The sequence below is a fragment of the Arabidopsis lyrata genome, assembly GCF_000004255.2.
Source record: "Arabidopsis lyrata subsp. lyrata unplaced genomic scaffold ARALYscaffold_8, whole genome shotgun sequence".
In the NCBI taxonomy this organism is placed as follows: Eukaryota; Viridiplantae; Streptophyta; class Magnoliopsida; order Brassicales; family Brassicaceae; genus Arabidopsis; species Arabidopsis lyrata.
This window is the reverse complement of record NW_003302548.1, coordinates 12,092,568-12,117,104: the sequence shown is the minus strand read 5'-3', so window position 1 is coordinate 12,117,104 and position 24,537 is coordinate 12,092,568. Positions and strand designations below refer to the sequence as shown.

At 31.1% G+C, this 24,537-nt stretch overlaps 2 protein-coding genes, 1 long non-coding RNA gene and 1 pseudogene across 7 annotated transcripts; 1 reads left to right on the top strand and 3 right to left on the bottom strand.

The window, feature by feature from the left end:
- Nucleotides 1-10,921: 10,921 nt before the first annotated feature.
- LOC9299993 lies at nt 10,922-11,681 on the bottom strand (annotated as a pseudogene).
- Nucleotides 11,682-14,166: 2,485 nt separating this feature from the next.
- LOC9301740 (protein XRI1) lies at nt 14,167-17,368 on the bottom strand. 5 transcript variants are annotated; one of them, XM_021016057.1, is made up of 10 exons: nt 16,984-17,368; nt 16,813-16,870; nt 16,205-16,263; nt 16,005-16,127; nt 15,786-15,922; nt 15,383-15,446; nt 15,203-15,305; nt 15,079-15,116; nt 14,915-14,998; nt 14,167-14,809 (listed from the first exon to the last, which is right to left on the bottom strand). In XM_021016057.1, the coding sequence occupies exons 2-10, from the start codon at nt 16,833-16,835 to the stop codon at nt 14,535-14,537; spliced, it is 906 nt and encodes a 301-aa protein (XP_020871716.1). In that variant the 5' UTR covers nt 16,836-16,870; nt 16,984-17,368; the 3' UTR covers nt 14,167-14,534. The 5 variants fall into 5 exon arrangements, with proteins under 5 accessions (XP_020871716.1, XP_020871717.1, XP_020871715.1 ...); XM_021016058.1 differs by having other exon boundaries at nt 14,167-14,806; nt 16,984-17,362; XM_021016056.1 differs by lacking the exon at nt 16,984-17,368 and having other exon boundaries at nt 15,203-15,302; nt 16,813-16,965.
- Nucleotides 17,369-20,919: 3,551 nt separating this feature from the next.
- LOC110225772 lies at nt 20,920-22,456 on the top strand. Its single transcript, XM_021015743.1, has 3 exons — nt 20,920-20,982; nt 21,035-21,646; nt 22,379-22,456. The coding sequence occupies exons 1-3, from the start codon at nt 20,920-20,922 to the stop codon at nt 22,454-22,456; spliced, it is 753 nt and encodes a 250-aa protein (XP_020871402.1).
- A 616-nt stretch (nt 22,457-23,072) lies between these two features.
- LOC110225857 lies at nt 23,073-23,628 on the bottom strand. The gene is made up of 2 exons (XR_002330011.1): nt 23,427-23,628; nt 23,073-23,340 (listed from the first exon to the last, which is right to left on the bottom strand). It is a non-coding gene; the product is annotated as an uncharacterized LOC110225857 (long non-coding RNA).
- Nucleotides 23,629-24,537: the final 909 nt, after the last annotated feature.

The following is a 24,537-nucleotide window of genomic DNA, read 5'->3' as shown; positions in this document are numbered from 1 at the left end:
AATTACGACCACTCCCTCGGGAATAAGAGGCAATAATAGAACGCACTGTATAGAGTACTCCCCCGTTTTTCTTGGGTTTCCAAAGGCCCGTCACTCCTTACTCGACAGCTCAAAGCTGACCAGAGTCCTCGTTTACCCTACGTGCACTATTTAGCTCTGTCTACTCAGATCACGCTTTTATTTGTCTATATAACTAATAAAAAAAATTATACCCGAAAAAGAACGGAATACTGAATAATAAAGAGGCGAGAGACAGAGATTTTTATTTTGTTATAATTGAAGTTATAATTACGTGGGCTCTACAATTACATAACATTTTGTTATTTTGAGATAGTGACGTGGGCTCTACAATTACGTAACATTTAACACGTGTATGTGTATATTATTGACGTTCTTGTTTTCTTCCTTTTCTGAATTTTACAACATTTCGTATATAATAATAATTTTTGTATTAATATTCTCAAAATAATATTATAAACTATCTCGTCAACTTTTTTTTTTTTTAAACATTTTTTCATGTAAAATGTATTGTGCAAAAAAAAATATATCTTCTATCCGAAAATAATTATATGGCTAAGTGGATAGCGGAAAAAAATATTTTTCACTTATGTTGGAGTAAACTACTTTTATATTTCCATTCATAATATTACGAATATAGTTTATTATTTTGGTTCTGAATGGAGAAAGCGTACCGCACGTAGCGGACCAAGCGGATCTAGCAAAACAAAAGTGGATCAAGCTGATCTTGCGTAATAAATGCGGATCAAGCGGATCTAGCAGTCTAAAATATGTGTTTGAATGGTGAAAATGGATCAAATAATGTGTATCAAATATTTATATTATAAAGTATATATTTTAAATAATTTATTTTACATAATACTATACATATTAAAATATATATAAAATAAAATTCTTTAATATTAGCTTAACAAATTCTTCATTATCTATTTGTTTACAATTAAGTATATATATATATATATATATATATATATATATATATATATGATGTAGTTATTTTTTGTATTTTAGTTTTTCAGATGTAATATAATAATAATACAATTATATATATATATATATATATATATATATATATATATATGTGTGTGTGTGTGTGTGTGTTCTATCATAAACAATATCAGTTTGCTGAGAATTCTCATCCAATATTTTCATTTTTTAAAGAAGAATATACTCTTCAACAGCGAGCCACCACTGAAATAACAAAATAACAGTATATTACTAGGATTAGAGCAAACGTTTATGATTAGAAAAACTCAAATATGGCACAAACACAATAGTACTGAATTGAACTTAATTTTTGTCTAACATACAAAGAATACAAATTTATCCACCATATCCTAAAAAACTGGAAGCTGAGAAAAATGTGAAGAAGCAGATATTGACGCCGACAAACTAAACCAATGCATTTCACGCCTGCTTATGCAATAGAGAGAGACATAACAGATGCGCATCTAGAGACATAACAGATGCGCATCTAGAGACATAACAGATGCGCATCTAGAGACATAATAGATGTGCATCAAGTCTTAATCTTCACACCTTCCTATGCATTGGAGATAGACATCTTTCCCAGAATCTTTTTCATCCATCCAACCTTATGGTCGGATTCCACAGAATTGTTCTCATCCTCACTACCAGATGAGATCTCCACTTCATGCTTCTCCAATTCCAAACAAAGTTCCATTAATTGGGTAGTTAGTTGATTGATGACTTTATCTTTCTCAATAATTTCATCTCGAGCTTGAATCAATGCTTCTTTTGGCCATCCATCCACCACTCCTTCATCGAACCACTCAAAATAGTTGCAGTGATCAGTCCTACGCTTCTGATGGCACAAATAACACAAATGTATCAGGAAGCCATCACAGTCTCGGATTGTAAAAATAATCGACTCTACCAATACCTTAAACAACCGACAACCAAAAAACTTTCTTCCCGGATTGTTATCGGTCCACGATGTGACAATCTTTGCAGACAAACCACATCTACACATCTTTCGCCCCCAATTGACGATTCTGAGCTCAAATTCATCTATCAAAACAAAATAAGACCCAAAAAATCAAAACTAAAAACCAAACATTTTATGATATGCCAACCTTCAGCTAGAAAGGGAAGATTTCACAGGTACTCTGTGGAATATACGCAAAACACGTTCAGCTAGAAAGGGAAGATTTCAAGACAATGCAACGAATTATTATCAACAAGATAGTTCAGGAATCAAACTAAGAAACCAGAATCATGTCAAACTAGGATTAGCATACTAGAATCAAACTAAGCTTGTTTTCTCATGAGTGATCACTTGCATAACTAACATATGAGTCTAACTGTTCTCACACCTATAACATGAACATCACATAAAATAAGCCTACTAATAAACACAAACCTATAACATGAACATCACATGTCAATCATCGACTGGATTTTTGAAACAACAGTAAAGCCAACGAGACTTACCATTCACACAACACTCAAACACTTCACATTCACTTTACTATCAAATTCACACGCAAAAGCAAACTCGATTCACAACAACCCAGGAAACTTATTGACAGAAATCCAAAAAACTTATAACATTCAACGAACATCACATATGACTGACTAAATAAAACGTTCGATGAAAAAGTACCTTGATGGGCAGATTCAGTTGCTTTACAGAGACTGCAAGAGATTTTGGATACTAAGGCTTTATAAGTAAAATCCCAGCACCTTAAGCATAAAGACAGAACAAATTAATTTTTCAAAAAAAAAAGACGGAACTAATTAACCGAAATTGCCACTTGAAAAACCGAAGATATTGAAAACGAGCTTGAAACAAGTCTCGAATCCACTTAAATTTGGTGCGTTAACATAGTCATCCCCTACGAAGCACGGAATCGTCGATGGTGGTGCTTGGAATCCCGGTAGAATCTCTTTGGAATCGCGATTCCCAAATTTTGGTGTTTGGAATCGATATTGAATCGCACGGTTCGTATCTGCAATATCTACCTGTCTACCTCCTCTAATAATATATATCTTTTTTTATTTTTATCTTTTTTTTCTTTTTTTCATACTATATTTTTTTCTTGGCGACATACCGTCCGATATAATATTTTTGTTTTGAGCGATCTTAGAGTGATCGTGATGATAACGAATTATAAATAAATATTTTTTTTTGGTAGATATAAATGTAACTAATAAAGAAAATTTTATACCTGAAAAAGATCGGAATACTGAATAATAAAGAGACGAGAGAGAGAGATTTTTAATAATTGAAGTTATGCGAATGAATGTATCTTACAATGAACAATTCATCGTTCATTATATGGGGTAAAAGATAAATTTATTTTTATCGTATAGTGACGTGGGCTCTACAATTACGTAACATTTAACACATGTGTATGTGTATATTGTTGACGTTATTGTTTTTTTTCTTTTTTGACTTTTACAACATTATGTATATTAAAATAATTTTTGTATTAAATATTCTCAAAATAATATTACAACTATCTCGTCAATTTTTTTTTAACATTTTTTTCATGTAAAAAGTATTGTGCACAAAAATATATATCTTCGATCCAAAAATAATAATATGGCTCTGAGTGGATAGCGGAAAAAAAATATTTTTCACTTATGTTGTAGTAAACTACTTTTATATTTCCATTCATAATATCATGAATATAGTTTATTATTTTTGTTCTGAATGGAGAAAGCGTACCGGACGGAGCGGATCAAGCGGATCTAGCCGAACAAAAGTGGATTAAGCTGATATGGCGTAATAAATGCGGATTAGGCGGATCTAGCGGTCCAAAATATATGTTTGAATGGTGAAAGTGGATCAAATAATGCGTATCAAATATTTTTCTTATAAAGTATATATTTTATGTAATTTATTTTACATAATACTATACATATTAAAAATATATATTAAATAAAATTATGTAATATTAGCTTAACAAATTCTTCAATATCTAGTTGTTTACAATTAAATATATATATATATATATATGATGTAGTTATTTTTTGTATTTTAGTTTTTCAGATGCAATATAATAATATGAAAAGTTCATAATTACAACAAAAACTTGTATTTACAAAATATGTCATTTTTTATTTATGAAATTTAAAATTTATCAAAATATTTATTTATAAGTATATGCAATATTTTGAAAATTAGAAGATTAATAACATCTATTTTTAATCATAACATAAAATGTAAAAAATACATATTAATGGCAACACATAAGTGCAGATACGCTTCTACATAAGAACTATTTTTATTTCCTTCATTCATTTAAGGCAATTAGTTATCAAGCGTTTATCTTGTTCAAAAGCAGTTCTCTTATTTTGTTATATTTCTTTTTAATATTAAATATTATTTAATTATAGAATTTGTGTTCTAACATATTATTTAGATAAAAAAGTTTAGTCTTACAATTAATCTCTAACATCATTACGGGAATGATTAGCTCTATTTTTTGTGTCTAATATTAAATCTTTTGTCATTTTTAAATTATAAATATAACAATAAAATTGTGTGACTTTATTGATGAATTTTTTTTTGGAATTGTAGACTATAATTAAGATGTTACAATATTTATATTTCATGTTATCATTTGTATTTTTTGCAACGTTATTATTTGTACATAAAACATTAAATATTTTTTGTATTAATAATAAAGTGATTTTAAATTTAGTATACGTTATAGTAATATATGGTATACTTTTTAAAATATTTATGTAATATTTAATTATTAAATCATTTTATATTTTTTAGTATTCAAATATTTCTTCTGGTACACTTGTTATCCGCTTTTACCATTCAAACATATATATGGAAGCGTTCGAACCGCTAAAACCGTTTGATCCGTATTTGTACCTCTAGAACCGCTTTATCCACACTTGTTCTGCTTGATCCGCCTTATCCGCTTGGTCCGCTCCGCTTGAACCTCTTTCTCCATTCGGAGCCTAATTTGACTATCTCATTGTTGGAGGATTCGAGAGTTAGAGCATGCTCAACAATGGTCTTTTAAGACAAGTCTTAGGCTTAAACTGATTAAAATTAAATCATTAATCTGGTAAAACATTAAGAAACGTCTCTTATTTAATAGGCTTTTGTTAGTGATAAGAGGCTCATACGTGTCGGAATTCATTGGTTTTAGGGTTAAAATAAAAAGAAAAAAATCCTCCCGTGTTTATCTCTCTTCGTCCCGACTCTCTCTCTCTCTCTCTCTCTCTCTCTCTCTCTCTCTCTCTCTCTCTCTCTTTGACGACTGTGAAACGAGAGAGTTTTGTTCATATCAACACACTGCAAAAATCAACACACTGCAAAAATTCGGAACTGAATTTCTGTCTGAAGTGAGTCATAGTTGTCTTCCTATTAAAGCTAAGTTGGTAAGGATGATTAGAGTTCCTTTCAGGCAATGAAGGTGGGATCACATCAAATTGCCAAAGAAAATATCGATGTCCTTCTTTGAGGTTTCTAGGAAAGTTCCTTTTGTATGAAACTGGAGGAACCATAGCATCAACTCGTGTACCATGATATAGAAAACGTTAATAAGCTTTGTCTCCCTCATCGTCTATAATAAATCTATAGAAAAACATGATATAATAAGGAGAAAATAAAGATATATACCTTTTCATCCACCAAAATCATGGTAGTGTGATCATTGGGATGCTTGGGAGGATGATTCCAAATGCTCAAGATCTTAACATATACAAACCATTTCTTCTTCCTTTGAGTTAAATCAGAAAAAAAATCATTGAGGGCCATAAGAGTAGAGTAAGCGTTTGAAAAAGATAAAAGGTAGAGAAAATTTTTTTTTTCTGAGATTATTGAAGAAGTTAAGTGTGATATTATAGAGAAATCAATATGTATTTATACACATCTTGAAAAGACCAAACCTATAGCATGGCCAATAAAAACAATTTAGAGAAGCAATAAAAAATCATATTTATATAACACTAAAGTAGAGAAAATAAAATCTTTATATGTGACAACCCATTATATAGTTTGACCATTGCATATGATTGATGTATTGGCTGAGTAAACAACTTTTTTGGTTTTCAATATTTCTGTGTTTGTATGACATTTTAGAAAGAATCTGAATTTCGATGGTAAAATGCAGCTTTTTTTGGAATTTCAATTTTTTGACTATAGTTATTATCAAATAATCTTAAAGCTTGTAAGAATGGGGGGGGGGGGGGTTTATGAAACAAATTAATACATTCAATATAGATTATATACAATCACAATGTTACAACTTTTTCTTTCTTGCATTGGAAAACAGTTTTTTTACCATTTTCATTTCAAATATATATCATAGCATTGAAAAGTTAAAAAAAACTATTCATTTACTTATATAAATAAACGGAACTCGTTAAAGGTCCATCATATAGACGGATGATATAGGTTCATAACAATGCAAATAGTTTTTGGCAAACTAAATTTAAACATATAGTAAAGTTTCTGCAAATCTTCAAATTTAAAGATAGTCAAATAACAGAAAACAAAACAGATAAAATGAATACATCAAATTTTAAAACTCCAAAACAGATCTTTCAATTTTATCATCCTAGCTTTGTCTTTAGTTAGAAGCAACCTCCTCCATCTGATCATCATTTGCCTCAGCAATTGCAAATGATAGACTAAATTATAAAAACCAAAGAGAAAACATTAGTTATACTTATCTCATGTTTATTAGAATATTAGAAAACAATGGATTAGAGATTACATGTATCTGTAGATGTCGAAATCTGGAAATTGTTGATCAATAAAAACCCTTGAACAGCCAGCTACACTCATTAAGCAAAGTGACCCTAAAGAGGAAAAGACAGAGAGAATTTTAAATTAAATAAATATGATTCTAGAGATTTTGTTTAAATCAATAGAAACAATGTAATTCAATATAGTTAATCACCTTGAATTTCGGAGATCCTCCAGAATCGCATAACATCCACAGTTGGATCATTGTTGTATCGAGCAGAACTTAAAAGTGTAGACAGTTTGTTAACAAACATCTCACAAGACTCTCCAACTGCAACACATATCATCTTTTTGCCACTAAAAATAAAAATAACATAGAGATTATTCAAGTTAATACAATCTACCATCATAAAATTAACATGTAATACTAAACAGAATAAACAGAAAGACAAAACTTACTCATTGTCCTTGATCTTGAACATCACATATCTTGCTTCATAATCAGTTTCTCCTACAGGACAGACAAAAGGAAATCTTCGAATGGGAGACACAATTGTTATCAAACCAATAGCATCTACACAGGAAAACAAAATATATTCAGTTTACTGATTTTTGACAATATATGTAAATTATCTATATAGAACTTACCATATACATACTCCTTTTCTTGAGTTCCAGCATATTTGATATCATCATAACCAATGAAGTCCATGTAATTGTTAATAGACCTAGGAGTTATGTGAACCATTTTTGTTTCCCACATACATTCTATCATGAAAGGGTGCCAAGAGTATCTTGAAGTTGGATTTTGTGGGACAACATTGAAATCAGACATGAAGTACCATTCACCTTCTTTGAGATTCTTTTTGAAATTGTGTCTGTAAAGACCATTTGGGATTATAGCATCGATTTTTTTTGCCTAAATAAAAGAATTGACATGAGTTATGATATTGTTAAATGTAAAAAACTAAGTCTGTAATTAAACATACAAAAATAAAACGAAACTATAACTCATAAGTATCACATACCTTCTCTCATCAACCAATATCATGCTTGTAACCATACTCGAATTTTTTGGAGTATAAAGATTCCAAATACTCAAAATCTTCACATGAAACTTCCAATTGATCCTCTCGTTGTTCAAATCAGAAAAAAAGTCCATCGGATAGGTAGAGTTTGACATTTAGGATGAGTTCTTGGTAATAGTTGAGAAGAGAATGAGAGAGAAAACAGAATAAATATAACCTTGTTAGAGATTTAAGTTGTCTTGCTTATAACTTAAATAAATAAGGATAACTATCTTTTAGTTTCAAAATACTAATCAAGTGTTTTGTAAACGTTTTATCTCACGCAAAAATGATTGACATTGGGGATATCAAAATCAATATTTCTGATCATGATTGTTTTTGTTTTGACAGAGTTAGCTTCTGTTTTTGTTTTCCAAGATGATTGTGATTGGTTTTGTTAAGCTTTTATAGTGAATGGTTATTTCTTAAGAAATATTCTTTGTCCTTTAGTACATTTTATTCGTATTTAATATTAAACAACAGAATATATGACCAATTTTTTTTTTTTGCCAACATTTCAAATAATCAAAACAATGTAATTTATATTACAAACAAAGAGTAGAAGAATATAAAGAGATGAATAACAAAAATGTTATAGTGGAAGTTGTTAAATTCACTTAAGAAGAGAATCTAAGTAATTGACCAAGAACATCTAAACGTTGTTTGAAAACATTGTTTAAATTAACTAAATAGCAATTGTAGGATAACAATGTTTGAAAACATAAATCCAAAAGATATCATTCCGAAATCTAGAACATAACAAACTAAATAGAAAAAATCAATGAAAATAAAACATCCATGGAACTGCTTCTCTCTTTATTGGTTCTCTTGAATCAATCACATCATCAGATCATCATCAGTGAAGCTACGACTGTGGAAAAACCAAGAACAATTTAGTGTGTCACGGATCAAATTTATAATATAATGTATAATAGGTCTAAATGACACTTACATGTATCTTGGAATATCCAAGTCATAGAAAGTTGGATCAAGGTACAAACGGGAACAACCAAATTTACTAATCAAGACATTTTTTCCTATAGCACAATTGTGAAAGATATAGTTTAGAAATATAAACTATTTCAAATACATAAGAGAGTATAATTAACAGAATGTGACAAAGGTTTTTTTAAACTAACCATCATACTCAGTGATTCTCCTGTTGCGAAGCACAGCTACGATTGGTTCATAATTATAAGTAACCAAGTTGACCTTATCAGACCACTTGGTCATAAAGAAATCACACATCTTACCAACAGCAATGCACTTGATTATCCCACCCCTAAAAAATGTTCCATTAATAGCCTTATGTAAGTTCAACTTGCATATCATAGAATTTCACACTTAAGATATTGATAAAACTTATAAAGAGTAAAACTTACATATTGTCCTTTATATTAAAAGACACATATCTTGACTTATTATATGACTCTCCCTGACGACATACATAAGGAAATCTTCGAATAGTATAGACAGCATAAATCACACCAATAGCATCTAAGTTCAAAAAAAAAAAAAAAAAAACCAAGTATAATCAATAAACTAATGAGTTCATGGATTCCAGATAAATAACACAGATCATCCTTACCAGTGACAACATCTTTATTCGATTCCATAGCATACTGGACTTCAATAGGGAAAACAAACTTAAAGAAGTTACTCCATGATCTATCTTTCATAGGCCACATTCTTGTTTCATAGATACACCTGATTTCAATTGGAGAGGATGAATATCTGATTCTGTTCTCGGGTTAGATAACCTGGAAATCAGACAAGTAATACCAGAATCCTTCTTTTAGTACTTGTTGAAAATTCCAAAGGTATATCCCAGATGGAATCCTTGCATCGATTTTTCTACCCTATACAAACCAAAAAATTTCACATATCAGTTTTACAAACATAAAAATGATCTTATTGCAAGTTAAAAATAAACAGAAAGTGTTCCCAAAACTTGATACCTTTTCATCTGCCAACATCATGATTGTTTTAGATCCAGCAGAACCCAAATCATGTTTCCATATACACATGATCTTAACATACATCCTCCATGTCGTCGAGTTGACATGCAAATCATAGATATTGTGAACAGAATCCATGGGATATACACGTTTGTTTCTTTGCATAGAATAGAGAGGAATGAGGATTTCTGTGGAGATTTGGAAGGAAAATATATGTGTATATATAGGAAGATGACTTAATAGATACAAAGAAGACAGTTTGAAATAGATATGGTAATATGAATCGTTTGGATTTGTTTTAAAATATATCTCATTTATTATTATTATTAAAAATGAGGTAAGTAATGATTAAGTATGATTTTTTTTTACAAAACAACTGCTAAAGAAAATATGCAAATGATTGAATATCTTCTCGGTTCCCATAAATTTAGGTCTTGAAGATATTCATTACTGATAATCAAAATTCTTGCTATATTATCAGTAAGTTGTTGTAGAAATTGTTATTTATTTTGGATATAATTTAGACAGTTTCTTGTTATAAAGATTACTAACTTATATTACAAAATTTAGTTAAAATTATTCACTGAAATACAAATTATTGAACTGATATTATATATTAATTAACTGTCTGTTGTTTTATTTAAATGCTTATACTAAAGCATTTAAAATAATTAGATAAAGATTAGTCTGGACAAAGCAGTTTTCATAAGTAAGTCTCGATATGCTCTCTCCTATAATCTTTTATTTCAGTTCTAATTGATTAAGGATTATTGATAGTTTTTAAAGTAAAAGAATGAAATTTTGTTTTTGGTTAAATATACCGGATAAAGCATATCAATATGGCTTAATTTCTTCTCTAAGACCCAATTTGATATGATGATATGAAATTAGGCTACAGGTAGAGTTCTCTGCTATGCTTTGGCTTAAAAAGTTGCTCTGGAACATATAATGTTAGGAGAGTAGAGCAAATAACCAAATAAGTAACAATACAATGATAAACCATGACTAATAAAACTCTTAGATAGAAATTTAAACTAAGGATACAATGTTTGAAAAGATGTCGATTGGAAAATAGAAACTAAAAGCTTAGATAGAAATGAAAGCAAGGGGAAACAATGTTTGGAAAGATAACTAATATAAAATAAAACCTAAATTCATCAGATCAACTTTATTCTAAATTGTTGAGTCTTCGCTCCTCACTTTGCTCCATTCTGACCTTCGATCTTCTCAACCTTAATCTTCATCAAAAGAACCTTTTTCTGCTCGTCTTCACTTGCTTTGGTGATGACTTGTTCACCTGCCTCATCAAGTTTGTGTAGGAACTTAGAAAGATCATGTTCCTTCGGATTGTCTACATTAATGACACCATCGACTTTAACATCAGATTGTTTTTCAGTGCATTGTTTTTTGCTTGTGGAGTTTTGTTTCGTTTTTAGTTAGGCGAGTAAACCTAAAACATATTGAGTGGTCAGCATCAAAACCTAAAACATATTTTGTTTTTAATTAGGCGAGTAAGGAACAATAAACATTATACATAATATAAAACACACTCAAAATTAGGAAAATGTATTACCTGGTCACTGGAACTCATGGATGAAAGATCCAAAGGATAATCAGCTTCATCTTTAGGGTCAGCTTGATTGAGGTTCTGACTTGTTAAAACCTCACTCACTTTGTATTAATCATTTCCTCTTGAGATGTTGTCTTGCTCAACACAGACCACAAATTGGTATGTCTTTCCAATGATGTTTTTAACTACATCAGGAACTGGAAGAGGATCATCAAATTCATGTATAAAGTATTGGTATTAGATTATAATCTACCAAGAAATAAATGCATATAATCACATATTACCGCTTCATCAGTGCCCTCCAAGAGTTCATAAGCAGGAGTTCCGATTATTTGCTCAACAAAACTATCAAACAACATAAGCTTGCTCTCCTCTGTGTTGTCCATAACGTCTAGGTGGAGCCAGTACCTAAGACAGATAAACAAATTATGAGAATAGATCTTATTAATCATGCAGACAAATCTGTAATTTAATGTAGGTTAAAAACAATCACCTTGCTTCAACAGCAGAAACTTTTGCATTACATTTCTCACATCTGTAAAATATCTTCTTGGCACCAGAGCTAAGCAGTTTCCTACTTGGGAAGACTTTTTTGTTACATTTGATGTGTGCATAGTAGTACCAGGAGTAGTCCAAGTCAATTTGCAAAACTTTACAGAAGATTTTAACCTTCTCAATCTTGGAAAATAACATAGGGTGAGTGAACATTTTATATACTTCCCAAATACAGTTAGATTATTGCCTATATTAAAGCTATAGCAAATACCTCATAAGAGGCCTTAAGCTCGGCAATAGTCTTGAGAGATAGCCCTAAAGACCTTTGTTCACGCAACTTTAGAGGCTGGAATCTAGGCTTAGGTCCCATGATAGTCAAGGCAAATCCATCAGATGGAAGCCTGAAACACCACAAATTAAAGATACAAAGCAAAATTTCAGTCTATTACAAAAACAAAAGTGTGTAAGAGTTTGTAGATGACTCACATTCTCCTAAAGTCATCAACTACCGGCAAAATTGGGTTGACTAAAACATCTGAAGCATCAAAAGCATTAGAAATACTCCTAATCTCTGCAAGTCATAATGGTAAACAACGATAAATATATCATGGTGTGCTTTTATATAGGTTCATGTTATTCACCAGTAATAACATTACATACCTTTGTATTCTCCTAACTTGGCCCACCTTATCAAACAAATAACGACAGAACCAATAGACTCTTGCGCAACTTTGCTAATTTGGTCAGCAAACTTTCCCCATAGTGAGCATGGTAGACGGTTATCACTAAACAAACAAATATTACATAATTAAAAATTAAGATAACCAATCAGAAGAAAAGCTTTAATAGAGTTGTGTAAAAAAAACGAAAACGCTTACTCAGTGTCTCTTAGTTGAAAATCAATCTTCTTGGTAGGCTTACCATGGACGTCAATCATTTGCGCTTCTCCAACATTGACCAATTGACCAAGAACATCTAAAACAGAATCATGGATGTAAATCTATATACCAATAATTTACATGGAATTAAATTTTATGATTAGAATTCTCTAATGGCATATATTGTAATTTCTTACAAAATCAACGTTATGATCCTTAGGATGTACTTCCCAAATATTAGTATAGGATATTTCGATTAATATAATTAACTTTAGTTATTTTCTTATAATATAAAAAAAACGAAAGAACCGCACATTAAACGTAAATAACAAAAAATCTGTGGTGTTAATACTATTACATGTAGATCAAATATTTCTTTTGATAATTTGATCCTCAAGCAGTTCATACTCTTTTGAATAAATTAACTATATTTAAAAATTCAGATACTTAAATATATTAATAATAAACAATATATTGATTTGACCTATGTTGCATGGAAACTCTCTCAGAGGTCCGTTTCCCGTTTCCGAAACGTTTCGGAAACAGAAACTCTTCGGAAACACGAAAAACTTCACGGAAACACGTTTCCTAAAATTCTATGTTTGGAAACACGATGGAAACTCGCGTTTCAAAAATGGAAACGCGACAATTCTTATTTATTGACTTTTGGAAACTTAATAAATAAAAGTTGGATATATTAAGATTTATAATACATATAAGTATATAGCTAATTTTGGAACACTCTAAATTTTAAGATATTTCTCTCGACAAATCAGATTTGGAAGCAGCTTTATATGACCTTCGATGAAACTGATGAAAATAAAAATGAAAATGTTGGTCTAAATTAAATATTTGAATTTGAACCTTTTAATCTTTATCTTTTATAATTTAGAAATTTAGTTATTAACCTATTTAATATTGATGTTTTGGATTTGTATTGTTTAAACCATTTTTTCTTTAATATAGTTTTATGTTAATGTTATATATATATATATATATATATATATATATATGTATATATGTTTCCAAAACGTTTCCAATCCGTAATTTTAGAAAAAAATCGTTTCCCGTTTCCGAAACGTTTCGTTTCCGCGTTTCCGTTTCCATGCAACATAGGATTTGACCATAATCAAACGTGATTGATATTGACTATCATCATGCTTGATTGATCTCAGTAAATCAAATATCCCTATCGATTATCTAGCGAAGATCTCTAGAGTCTAGGTTGCAAGAAAAAAAGGGGATTTGCTTAAACGTCAATTTTGGAGAACACATTTTAAAATCCCTTAACTGTTATCCCTTAACATGCTTAAACCTCAACTATTTTGATGTTTTTAACTTTTAAGCATATATGATAAACTTCATTTACTTGGTTTGTCTACAAGGTTTAGGCCGACGATTACTAAGACTTTGTTGGGGTCAACAAAGAAGACTGTTACAACTCTCTTCTCTATCATAAAACGCATCGTTTCACTGCAATTTCTTGTAACTACAAAAGGATAACAAGATTTGCTTCTTCTATTTTATATAGCAGTCCAACCAGAGCTTTTGGCTTTCCGTTTCAGGTAACATTAAGAACCAGAGACTTTATACAAACAAAAAATATCCTACCACATGACTAACAGATCTTTAAGTTCTCTTTCATACTACAGATACCAAAAGAAACAAGAACATGATTCATAATAAGATCTTGAAGAGTATTTAGCCGCTGTACCGATAAAAAGGCCCTTGACTGGAACTATATCCGATAAAAAGGATTTAAGGGGCCTCTGAGAATAAGGCGAAAATTTTAAAGTTTTCTGCACTGAATTTTAAAACCTTAAATACTTCTATCAGCTTATTACTACTTATTAACTTAGCTTAGCTTTAGCCTCTCGTCCTCATTATCGTGATGCTTCCTTTTCCTCCTTCGGTGCGGATTTTAGTCTTCCCTACAACGGGTTTCCCAGAGAATGCTGAAGTTTGGATCACTGCAGGCTCTTCTATGTGTTGTTTAGGTTTCGCTGGTGGATTTCGGATTTTCTGGTTTATGTCCTTGAGAGTCATACCACCGTGAACACCACATGGTTTGATGAATGCAAATGGATAGATGATAGAAGATGGTAGCTTTGAAACTGGCCTTGAAAAAGATTTCCGACCTGCTATTACCAATTTAACCTTATAATAATGTTTTGTTTTCTCATTTTGTCGCGAAATATGTGTGTATCTATGAGACCCATTTGTGACTAAACCAATGTATTTTGTACCTTTAAAGATAACATTTGGAGAAGATCGAGTCACAGGCCGCTGAGCTTCCCTGGTCTCTGTTTCTGGTGGCACATTCAAATACTCTGCACCAACACAGGAATTTTAGCAAGAAAAGCCATAGCTAGAGCCAGTTCAGGGAGAGACCAGAACAAAGAAATCTAACCTGAAATATCTACTTGGACATCAGGGGAACCAAAGCTTCTGAGAAAAACAACAAGGGTAACCAGTTAATGAAGCAAATGGTGCTACTAAACATAACATAAGCAAAAAGAAAGATTGAAACATACAAGTCATCAGGTAGCATTGGAGTCTCAGCATCATTTAAGCATTCAGCGTACCACTCTTCAGCATACAGATCAAGGCCCTCAAAGCTAGAGGCAGAAGCGTCTTCTGAAAAAGAGACAATGTATTGTTTAAATGGAAAGCATATTGGCCTGATTGACTTGCAAGAATTAAAAGAGCCCAACCTGAAAACCCTTCTATAAGCTGAGACCCTTCGGGTAAAAGCTCATCAAATGTCTCATCTCTAGCCTGAAAATGCATAGAAGAAACATCAATCAAAGCATTCAAGATAGCATCAGAACCCCATACAACCTCCTAAGCTCCAATGTTGCTTAGATAACTCCAAATTATGTACATAACAATTGAATTAGGCAGCCAAATACTAAGAAGCTAAGAAAAAAGCCTATGAAACAAAACAGATTCCCATTTGCAAACGTTTGAAATAAACATGCATTCACATTGCAGTCCATTTGCAGTGTGATCAATGATCTACATCCTAATAAGTGAGCAATGAGTTTGGATATCAAGAATATATATGTGGGCATTTGGTGCATAGCTAAAGACAAGATATGGGTTTTGTGTACTCACGCTAGATTTTAAGATTGCAGAGAAACTCTCACTGCTGAAAAGCGATGTTTCAGGTTGGTCTTCGAACTGCAACATGCGACGCCTCTTTAAAGCAGATCGTGTCTCACTATGCACTTCCATTTTCCTGTTCGTGTCCTCTAAAGCCAGAGATTCTTTAGATTAGAAACCATCATTAAACAGACATCATGAATTAAAAAGATAACTTGAAAAAAACCCAACCTGTTGTGACATGATAACCCAACTCGCTACATGCTTTCACAGGAGTAGTTTCATCATCAAACATGTACGAGTGATCTTCTTGGTTTAATGTAACTTCAGTCATCGTGCAATCAGGCACATCCGCTGGAGTTAAGAGACCAATTCAATCATGCTTGTCACAGTGTTGTAAGAGTTAATTGATACAAAAACAAAAAACTTACAGAAATGAGACTGTGTTTGGTGATTGTAGTTCTCCACTTGCCAATTCCATGAGGTGCTACTGCAAAATTTTACACATCACAATCAAACCCATAGTAACAAACTTAGGAGACAACTAGTTACTAACACACAAATGATCCAACAACTCAAACTATGCAAGTCATGTAACACATTGCATAGTTTCAAGCTCATTCACAACTCAAGAACCAAACAAAGAGCAACATTTTGACAAAAGGGGGCTTAAGAAACTTGGGATCTTTAGCATTGACAAGCTAAAAACCAAATCCCAAATGATTGATGAAACATTAAATGAAACCAACATTTCTTTAACTCACAATTAAAAATCAAATCCAACATTTCATCCTCGCATTAAAAACCCAGAAATCAATCAAAACCCAAAACCCAGAAAATCACCACCAAATCTAAGCGAAAACATAACGATTACAGTGAAACCCAAACAAGAGAACACACGAATCACACTAACGAAGCACAAAAACCCACAAAAATCGAAGAATGTACTAATCAAATCATCACAAAAACACACAAATCCATAAAAATCAAAAATACCCAAATCGAGATTAAACAAGCAGCAAAAAAAATAAAAATCTACCGATCGTCGTCTCCGTAATCCATCGATCTTCTTCTTCGTCTTCCACTTGTCCGAATAACTAGCCGTTGCCCAGAAAATGAAAAACACAAAAAATCAACAATAAGAACAAAAAACATGCACGCTCCAAAGACCCAGAAGCATAAATATATAAAGAAGCAGTTTTTCACTGACCTTGTGTGCTCGAGATATGTGCTTATTAGTGCTTACTGCTTCAAAAAAAAAAAAAAAAACCCAGAAAAAAAAAAAGTTAAAAGCGGCGAGTTTCTCTCTCTAGGACACTGGTCAATATTTATAGACTCTCTGCATCTCTATTTATGAGAAGAGAGAGAGAATTGCAAGAGAAGCTTTTTCTTTTATTTTATTAATTTAGATTTTAGAGAAGAAGGAAGAAGAAAAAGAAAAAGACCATTGCGAAGCACGCTTTCTGGTTTCTAGTTTCAATGTCGTCGTGGTTCCTCTTTTCTCGCGATTTTCTTTACTTAATTGTTGCAATTATTATTACTAATCATCACTTTATGTTTATTTTTGGATATAACAATATTCACTTTAAGATTTCATTTCAGTACTAGTATCACTTAATTCGTGTTATATTTGACTCTGTTTACTGTATTATCGTAATCGTTGAATACTTTAAAGCAATAGAAATCAGATTATTTCAGAGTCAGTGGTTAGTCACTTTCCAATGCATATATAAATGAGTTTTTGTTATAATTCATTTCCAACCTAATGTTATGTGTATTTCAAAATTTATGAGAATTTTCTTTTTTGGCTAAATTAGTAAATCCCATATTCCCATCAAATTTAGTACTATTGTTTGGAGACTAATTTATTCAAAGTTTGTTGATTTTATTGTAACTGATAATGGAATAAATTGAAAAGATAAATTTTGCAAATTTTTTTTGTTCTTTATTAAGTACTGACAAAATTAGTTTATTTGTATATATGATTCATTTGTTAACAAAAACATAAACGTACAATAAATAAAGATATACGTTTCGGTGAACGATTATTGAAAACGTTAAAATATCATAATGTGTTAAATAGAAAAAACAAAATACAACGCTTATTTTCAAATAAAAGATAATTGAAAACTTTAAAATTTTATAATGTTCTGAATAGAAAAAAAAAATATAACGCTTATTTTTTAAATAAAAGTAAAAGTCAATTGACTCACCTTTTGTGCTAATTTGCGGATTTTTCAATGTAGAGATATTTTTTGATACAAAATAATAAATATTATTTTTAAAACCATATAACAATAATTTAGTAGCCTACATTGGATTTTTTGTGTTAAGTGGACACCAAACATAGTCTATTTAATAATTCTTCATTCTCCATTTATTATATAATTGGTAGAACATTCTTTTTTATATATGTAGATTTATTGTGTTATTTTCGGTTCAGTTCTATAAATATATTTGGATTGTATTTCCCATCATATAAAGTTATATAGCTAAAATTATAAATATCTGAAAATTTTAATAGTTAGAATAGCATCAAATGTATTATAAACTATTGGAGTAGATATTTTAAAAGATTTGATAGAATTTAGATTTAGAGTGAATAAGTGGATTTTTAGGATTTCTACATTATGTGACAAATCTCTTACGTACACAAATACCAAACTTATCATCGGTCCAATAAGTACAGTAGTCTAATAAAATTGTAATTGTGGCTCAAATATATCACTATATGTTTTGGTTACATATCGTCCCAAGAACTTGAGCAAATTTTTTAATATTATATGTATTTTAGATTAGGCGAGTAACTAAGAGTTACATTTGGTTTTCAAACCGACTCTAGGGATACATGAAATCAATTTTTTTAATACACTCTAGAGATTCGAAAGAGTAAGTCATTCATAAAAGTAAGAATTTTGGCAGAATTTTTAAGTTTTGACGTTTCCAAACCGATGAATATGCAGTATATTCATGATTACGAATTATAATTCATTTCCAACCTAATGTTATTTGTATTTGAAATTTTATGAGATTTTTTTTTTTGGCTGATATAGTAAAATCCATCAGATTTAAGGGGTTATTGGTTCATGGATTTATAAGGAATTAGAAATTCAAACAAAAATCATTTGTTATTCAATCATTGATTTTAAAATCTTAATTAAAATCATGTGTTATTGGTTCTATGATTTATAAATACTAGTTAAACTAGATAACAACCCGCACGATGTGCGGGATGAAGTGATTCAAGTAAAATTCTTCTGATTAAAATTATTATCCGGGATCCAAGCTCCATTTGTGTAAAACGAAACATGTTACAATTTTTTTTTTTTATTCAAATTTGGGACTATTTCATATAAGAATATGTTTTACCCGTGAAATATTTGAACTTTGAATAAAGCTTCAACGTGATAAAAAAGTTTTGACGAAATGTTACCATTTATGGCAATATGTTTTTCCGTATGTTTGAAAGATTTCGAGATTTTGTAGTATAAAAAGAAATTTTTTTTTTTTAATAAGTATAAGAAATCCAAAATTTAGCAAAGATGAGATTTGATAGTTTACAAGCTAAGATTTTGTAGTGTTCCAAATCTAAGATTCTTGGATTATGAATGAATTATTTACGAAATGGTTATAATGTGGCCAGATTTTGGTTTATATACAAATATGGTTATAATGTTTTTCTTCGAAAAGTTAGAACTCCTCCAAAAAATAGGATTTTAACTATTAGTAACATATATAGAAAGGAGATTATCTTATTTATTTAAGTAAAAAATTTATGAAAGATGTAAAGATTTTGTAGTTTTGAATTCGAGATTTTTGAACTAAATGTATATATTTTATCATTTAAATATAAACATAAATATAAATATAAATAAAAAGATTGTTTACCCATCCGCTAAAGAAAATTTATATAAATGTATATAAAGAAAAATATAGTAATATAAGATAAACAAAAAGTGTATATTTTTAATTATTAATGGGATATATGGATGTAATGACAAATTCTGTAAATAGTCTAATAAATCTTGGGTAATTATCTAAATAGAAGCCAAATCATTGTAAGAGCGACACATCAGCGTGACAATCTTGTTAATAACACATGATGGTAAGGTTTTTTTAAAAAAATGTTTCTCTATTAATATATAGGGGATTCCTATGTTATTTGTTTAGTAATTTGTTTTTGGATTTGAGAATCCAAATTATGTTTTAAATGGATTTGTATGGAATTGAAAGAGAAAAATAGAAGGATTCAAATTCATGGGTAAACACATGTTATCTCAAAATCCATATATCTTGATTTCATAATTAATAGAGATTTCCAAATTCTATATGGATTTACAAATTAATAAACCAATAACACCCACTTAGTATTATTTGTCAGACTAATTATAATCAAATTTTGTTGATTTTATTGTAATATATAATGGAATATATTGAAAAGATAAATTTAAATTTATTTTACTTTTGTAACTTTTTGTTCTTAAATTGGTAGTGACAAAATTAGTTTATTTGTGTATATGATTCATATGTTAAAAAAAAAAATAAACGCACAATAAATAAATACATACGTTTTGGTAAACGGTAATTGAAAACGTTAAAATTTCATAATGTTTAAATAGAGAAAAAAAAAACAAAATATAACGCTTATTTTTCCTTTTCAAAAAAAGAAAAAGTCAATAGACTCACGTTTTAATCTAATTTGCGGATTTTTCAATGTAGAAATCTTTTTTTATGTATAGATAATTTTAATATTATTTTCAAAACCATCAAACAATACTCTAGTAGCTTGTATTGGATTTTTTTTTTATGTTATGTGGACACCAAACATAGTCTATTTAATGATTCTTCATGCTCCATTTATTATATAGTTGGTAGAACATAACTCTTCTTTCTCTCTTTTTTTTTTTTTTTTTTCTTTTCAGTTCTCTATCTTTGGATTTCATTTCCATTATATAAAGTTATTCATCTGAAATTATAAATATCTGATATTATTAAAAGTATCAAATGTTTTATAATCTATTGGAATGGTTACATGTTCCATAGATTCAAGAAAGTGAGACATTCATACATTTAAGTGTAGTTGACGTTTCCAACCGGATGAATATGCTGTATAATGAGGGGATGCAAAACAACTAAGAGCTAAAGAATGGAAAACCTCTCTGAGGCCAGCTTCTGGAGCTTAAGAGGAAGAAGCAGTGATTCTTTCTTGGTTGTGGAAGTCTCTCTTGAAGCTGCGACATTTGGCTTCACAATTTGTGAAGTGTATTGTTGGAAATGGAAGAGATGCTTGGTTCTGGCATGATAATTGGACACCTTTTGGTCCACTAATCAAGTACTTTGGAGAACATGGTCCGAGGAGTTTAAGAGTTCCTATTACTGCTAGGGTGGCTGATGTGTGCAATGCAAACGGGTGGACAATTGCACATCCAAGGTCTGATCAGGGAGAGTCCCTTCAAATTTATTTATCATCTATTCAACTACCAACTTCAGTTTCAAATTCAGATCATTTTGAGTGGGTTATTGAACGCAAGTCTACAAATGGTTTCTCTTCTTCCAAAACTTGGGAGCAGCTGAGGCCAAGAGAAGATGAAAAAGCTTGGGCGCCTCTGATTTGGTTCAAAGGCCATATTCCAAAGCATGCTTTTCACTTATGGATCACAAATCTTGATCGGTTGCCAACAATGGCTAGGCTAGCTTCTTGGGGCCTTGATGTTTCAACTGTTTGCAGTTTATGTTCCGCTTCTATTGAGAACAGAGACCATTTGTTCCTTGAGTGCGCTTTCGCTAGGATTCTCTGGAAAAAGATTCTGGAAAGAATTGGTCACCCTCAAATCTTTTTCTCGGACTGGAATTCTATGTTGGTATGGGTAAAGGTAAACAACAGCTCCTCTCCCCTCACTCTTAGGCTGCTTATCATATCATCCACACTTTAGTCTACAATGTTTGGAGTCAAAGAAACAATCTACTTCATAATCAAATCACGGTTCCTCCGATGGTTGTTTTCAAGGACATTGACCGGCAGATAATCAACACGATTACAGCAAGGAGACACATGAAGAATTTCAAGAATCTTATGAGGTGTTGGCTTCACTAAGGGTCCTCTGTTTTTCTATTTCTGAGAATGCATCTTTATTGGTCTTTGTTTTTTACTCTCTTTTTTTGGCAAAGCTCAATTGTTTTAGGTCTTATATCATGTAACACCTAACTTTCATTATATATGATATTTACAAGTTTAGCAAAAAAAAAAAAAAAGAATGGAAAACAACTAAGAGCTAAAGGCTTCCTGAGTGGCACGTAATCAATTATAAGTTCATTAACCAATGATGCACATAAAACTAATTGTAGAAAGAAGTAAAAGCATCATAGATCATGGTAACGATCCTCTACATTGACTCAACAATGCTTCGATTTCATCTCCATTTTTCATATCAAGTTGCATCAGTATAAATCAAATATTAGATATCAACCAAACAAAAAACTAGGCCAATCTTGTCATAGGTAGGTGGAGAAGAAGATAAGCAAGCTGACGCAAGGTTTATATCAATCAAAAATTTGTAGTGCTTTTTCGGAGATTATTCTATATGACTATATCTATGTTTATGTAGTCATACATAATTCCACCCGTCCGCTCTGATCAGCTTCCTGAATCGTCATTCAAGAAGAAGCCAGCAACTTGCCGTTGATATCAGAACTCAAGGTAGAAATTTGGTCCATTGTTGTTACCTAAACGAATACAACAATTCTCAGCCTTGCTTGTGCCTCTAACAACCTTTAAATTTAGCATGCCTTAAAACGTAATGTGATGCACAAAGACTTGTTTATTTATCAGTATTTCAAAGAATTGCTTTGTCTCCTTCATAGGAAGACAACAATCAGTGCCGGCTTAACAGGGGACAAATAGTGCGACTCCCAGGGGCCCACAAACCAAGGGGGCCCACACAAATTTTTTTTTTCCTTTGTAAACAATAAAAAATATATATATATATGTGCAAGTATAACAGAAAAAAAAAAAATTATTAAAGGGGGCCCAAAAATATTTGCATTATTTGTAAGTATAAAGAAATGATATAATGTTTACTAAAGGGGGCCCATAAATCTATTATGCAAAATGATATCGTAGCTTTATGCTTTGTAAACAATGTTTTCTGTGTTTTATTCTTGTAAAGAAAATATATATATAATAATAGCCCAAAATTTTTTTTTTTTGCCCCAGGGCCTATCATTTGCTTGAGCCGGCGCTGAAAACAATAGACGTCTAGTTTCTTAAAAGCCAATGTATTTGGACGATTTGAGGCTAAATTTCATCTAAAATCAAACTTGAAAAGACAACAATACATGTCTAGTTTCTCTTCTCACACTCTACACAAATCACTAAATCAACAACACCAAATCTAGACTTGTCTCAAGTGAAAAAAAAAGAAGCAACTAAATATTTCTAAGTTCAACAACCAAAAGATCAACATAAAACTAGTATTAGAAGTAAAAATCTTCATAGATTATGGTAACAATACTAGTCCAATCCTCTACACAAGATTGCGTCGATTTCATCTCCATCTTGCATATTAAGCTGCATAAGTAAAATAGACACAAGAATCATGATCTTGTCTTCCCAGTTCAAAAATAACAACATTGAAATATAAAAAAAAAACTCACCAGGTGTGCGGTTACGAGGGAGATGAGACCATCGAAGAGGAAAACAACATTGTCAAAATTAAGATTTTTAAGCTCACAATAAAACGTCATTAGTCTCAACAACACCCTGTTACTTTTCATCTTGATGAACGTTTCATGATCATCCTGAAATTTTAATAGTTTCGTTTTTCAAATTATCAAGAAAGTTATGGTAATCTTGGAAAAAACAGAGCAAGTTCTAAAATTCTCTTACAAATCTTATTAGGAGTACGACTAATCTTATTAGACAACAGTGACGTGTTTTTTGTGTCCAGGGAAGCGAGTACAAGAGCTATGTTTACACGCACGAAGGTGTACTGTTAGAATCAATTCCCATTGGATAATTTTTTGAATTTCAATTCGTCTTCTTCACCTGAGTTTATCACATCACCGGAACTTCCAATTCCTCATCGTCTTCCTCATTCTTCTTCAATTTCTTTCATCCTTCTCCCGATATGGTTGATCCGGTTCCAGTAATTGGGTATAAAAACACAAATACGTATTTAACACCGATGAAAGAGGGTGTAGAGTTGTGCAGATAGATGCGAAAACAACGCACGAAAAACTTGTGAAGTTGGTGCTCGATGATAAAGTTAGAGGAAATGTTGCGTCTCTTAATGTTTCGCTGCAAATTTACATGTCACGGCTGAGTTATATGCTTAAGGGAAGACGAAAGGTTCGGTCAATTTACATGTCACGGCTGAGTTATATGTTCCAGGGAAGACGAAAGGTTCGGTAAAATTACATTACGGCTGAGTTATATGCTTAAGGAAAGACGAAAAGTTCGGTCAATTTACATGTCACAGCTGAGTTATATGTTCCAGAGAAGACGAAAGGTTCGGTAAAATTACATTACGGCTGAGTTATATGTTTAAGGGAAGACGAAAGGTTTGGTAAATTTAAATGTCACGGCTGAGTTATATTCTCCAGGGAAGACGATAGATGGGTGTAAATTATATGTTACGGGTGAGTTATATGCTTCAGAGAAGACGAAAGGTTCGGTAAATTACATGTCACGGCTGAGTTATCATTCACGGAAGACGAAAGGTTGTGTAAATTATATGTTACGGCTGAGTTACATCACGTTACGGCT

Bases quoted from the DNA above. Each gene is read 5' to 3' on its own strand.
- LOC9301740 (XM_021016055.1), bottom strand. From the start codon at position 16,928: ATGTTTTTTGTTCTTATTGTTGATTTTTTGTGTTTTTCATTTTCTGGG. The intron at 15,117-15,202 runs GTATGTTTCAAT...TGTTTTTCTCAG, and splicing joins CCAATGCTACCTGATGACTT to AAGCTTTGGTTCCCCTGATG. The intron at 14,999-15,078 runs GTTAGATTTCTT...GTGTTGGTGCAG, and splicing joins TGTCCAAGTAGATATTTCAG to AGTATTTGAATGTGCCACCA.
- LOC110225772 (XM_021015743.1), top strand. From the start codon at position 20,920: ATGGAAAACCTCTCTGAGGCCAGCTTCTGGAGCTTAAGAGGAAGAAGC. The intron at 20,983-21,034 runs GTTGTGGAAGTC...CAATTTGTGAAG, and splicing joins GAAGCAGTGATTCTTTCTTG to TGTATTGTTGGAAATGGAAG. The intron at 21,647-22,378 runs GTAAACAACAGC...ATGTTTATGTAG, and splicing joins CTATGTTGGTATGGGTAAAG to TCATACATAATTCCACCCGT.